At 34.1% G+C, this 3,034-nt stretch overlaps 1 protein-coding gene across 3 annotated transcripts; it reads left to right on the plus strand.

The window, feature by feature from the left end:
- Nucleotides 1–322: 322 nt before the first annotated feature.
- LOC104115625 (dirigent protein 25-like) lies at nt 323–1,855 on the plus strand. Of its 3 annotated transcripts, none has more exons than XM_009626302.4 (2): nt 323–632; nt 935–1,855. In XM_009626302.4, the coding sequence occupies exons 1-2, from the start codon at nt 422–424 to the stop codon at nt 1,693–1,695; spliced, it is 972 nt and encodes a 323-aa protein (XP_009624597.1). In that variant the 5' UTR covers nt 323–421; the 3' UTR covers nt 1,696–1,855. The 3 variants fall into 3 exon arrangements, with proteins under 3 accessions (XP_009624597.1, XP_009624598.1, XP_070035780.1); XM_009626303.4 differs by having other exon boundaries at nt 938–1,855; XM_070179679.1 differs by having other exon boundaries at nt 947–1,855.
- The last annotated feature ends 1,179 nt before the right edge of the window (nt 1,856–3,034 follow it).

A 3,034-nucleotide genomic window follows, 5' to 3' on the forward strand; every position in this document is an offset into this window, starting at 1 on the left:
TATCGAACCCATAAGATTCTTGTTTCATATTAAATTCTTTCAAGAAGGAAGTTTCATCCTTGTCACATGAGTAATTCTAACCAACTCCTCTAGGCTCTAGAAATAATAGAAGTTTCTCTTTCTTAAGAATACCTTTTATGGTTAGCATCTGCTTTTATACTTAGGTTCCTATCTGTACATTAAATTCTTTTTGCAATCACTTAACTAATACACTGTTAAGAGTGGGAAGGTTTATACCTAATCCATCTCATCAACTCCTCTCACCTTATGAAAGTATCCAATTTGTCTCCATTTTTAGCATATATATATACTCTCATTGAAGTTGCTGTTATCCATCAACTCTCATTTAAGATAATCATTAATTTCTCAAGCATATCAGAAACCAGAGAACCTCTCTTTTCCATAATTCTGTCATTAACAAATGGCTACTCACAAATGCATCAAGCCTTTTCAACTCAAATTCATCATCTCATCCTTACTCATTCTAGCTCTTACAATAACATTTGCCACAGCAGGTCGAATCCTTGACGAGGAAGTGGCTACCCCAACTGTAGTACCAGAAGATCCTGATCCAACCCAGGCACCAGTTTCTGGCGCAACTGCGGGTACTGGTGCAGCTGCTGGGGTTACAGGTATTAGTTACTATGTGACTATTTCATGAGATAACAGAATTTTAGTTACTTAATTATATACTCCCTTTGTCACAATTTATGTGACATTTTTCGTTTCTCGAGATTCAAACGAACATTTTAAAATGTATTTTTTTTATTATATTGACACAAGAACAATTGTAATTTAAAGTATTTTTTATATAATTTTTTGAATATATATAAATTTTAATATTAAAATATTAAGATGATCTAATCCAATTTAGCTTTAACGATTAGTCAAATTTACTTTGGAGAAGTTGTTCTCACGTCTTATTATTTTCCAGCAGGTACCGCAGCACCTGCTGCTGCTGCAGCAGGAGTTGGTGCTGCAGCAGGCGGAGTTGGTGCTGGAGATGATAACACATTTTCCTTCTTCATGCACGATATACTTGGAGGATCAAATCCTTCAGCTATAGCAGTTACTGGAATTGTAACTAACCCTGCAACAAGCGGTCAAGTTCCGTTCGCGAAGCCTAACGGTGCAGTTTTAGCAGTAGACAATGGTGTCCCTACTAACAATGCCAACAGCGGAATTATCAGCAACAACAACGTCCCTTTCCTTACTGGCCTTAGCGGAATTACATCAAACGTTATTAATCAAAACAACGGAAACAATATCATCGGTGGAGGTTACGGTTTACCAGCAATAAATTTGCAGCAATTAGGATCAGGAATTAGTTTCCAGAAGCTGATGTTTGGGACATTGACAGTATTTGATGATGAATTAACCGAAGGACACGAGCTTAATTCGGGGTTAATTGGGAAAGCTCAAGGATTTTATGTTGCTAGTTCAGAAGATGGGTTGAGTCAGACTATGGCATTTACTGTGATGTTTAAGAGTGGAAGTTATGCTGATAGCCTTAGTTTCTTTGGTGTTCACAGAATGGGAGTTTCAGAATCACATCTTGCTGTTATGGCTGGTACTGGAAAGTATGTAAATGCTAAGGGATTTGCTACTGTTAAGACTTTTCCAGCTACAAACCAGATTCAAGAGACAGATGGTGTACAAACTGTGCTGCTTATTACTGTGTATCTTGCTTATTAGTGTGTTTGTGATTCATTTTCTATTCTGGTGTGGCTTTTGCTCAGAGATTGGATGACAAGATTTTTAACTTTGTGCTCTTGAAAATTTTATGTAAGTTTAAGCTCCAATTTGGGTTGCTCTGTTTCGCTTTTCATCAATGAAGTAATTAACCATTTCTCTACATGATCCTTTATATATATGTTATATGTGATAAGTCAACCACAAGCAAAATATTAATTAGTGTTTAAATTTTATATATTGACAAGGTAAAATCAATATATTTACACATTTAGATCACTTGTAAATAATAACGTCAAAACATCTTTATAGTTTATATAACTTAAATCCTTATATTAGCTATTAGTACAGTACTACCTTAAAATGCTCAGGCCTCTAGACATATAAATAAAGAAAAGGAGCAAAAAAGTGTTTGAAAACAGAATATGGAAAAAAAGGGGACAAAGATTTGTATGAAATTAGAATAGCTCTTCCTAATCAAACACGAATATAAGCTCCAAAATTGAAGGATGAGACCAACTTAACTCTTAATGAAGTAAGACAAACTTTTGGTGCGTCCACCATTGTACCTTGCACGTGACAAGTTTTAAGGGGGTGAGAAAATAATAATTGAAAAATGAAAAACAAAATAAGAATAAAACAAGACGGCTGATCTTTTAACAGGCATGCTATGGAATAGATAGAGCGGGGTAAATAGTTTGGAATGGGCAGAGCCAGATAAATTATTTGAATTGTGTATGTAATTGTGAATCAATCCCTAAAAATTTTAATCTTGGGCATTGGCTGGATTCAGATATAAACAACGACGAGTAATACTCAGACCTACTCTACTACTATTCAAACAAAATTTATTCTAAAATAGCGAGTAACCAAAATATGTTTCCCAATCCTCCTCTTCTTTTTGTTCCCCTTTATATTATTGTGATATTTGACTCAAATATCAAGTTCAAAGATAAAAATCCTTGAAAAATAAAAGAAACAAATGATATAGATGGTCATTATAGGGAGGTAGTTACTCAAGAAGAGATACGAGACATAACAATTGATAAAACCTCATGTACCTAAAAATAATAAAAATAAAGAGATATCAATAAAACATGTCTCAAATGAAAAAAGATGGAATCGAAATGATATAGTTGTCGACAATATCTTTGCTTATAATGTTACTGTTGAAATAATGCAACAAGATGAGGATCTTGAACCTAAATTTGTCGATGAATGTAGAAAAAGAAATAATTGGCCAAAATGGAAAAACGTTATCCAAGTAGAATTGACTTCACTTGAAAAACGTGAAGTTTTTGGACTTTAGCCTGAACACCTAAAGGTGTAAAGCCTATGGGTT

The sequence above is a fragment of the Nicotiana tomentosiformis genome, chromosome 6 (genome assembly GCF_000390325.3).
Source record: "Nicotiana tomentosiformis chromosome 6, ASM39032v3, whole genome shotgun sequence".
NCBI lineage: Eukaryota > Viridiplantae > Streptophyta > Magnoliopsida > Solanales > Solanaceae > Nicotiana > Nicotiana tomentosiformis.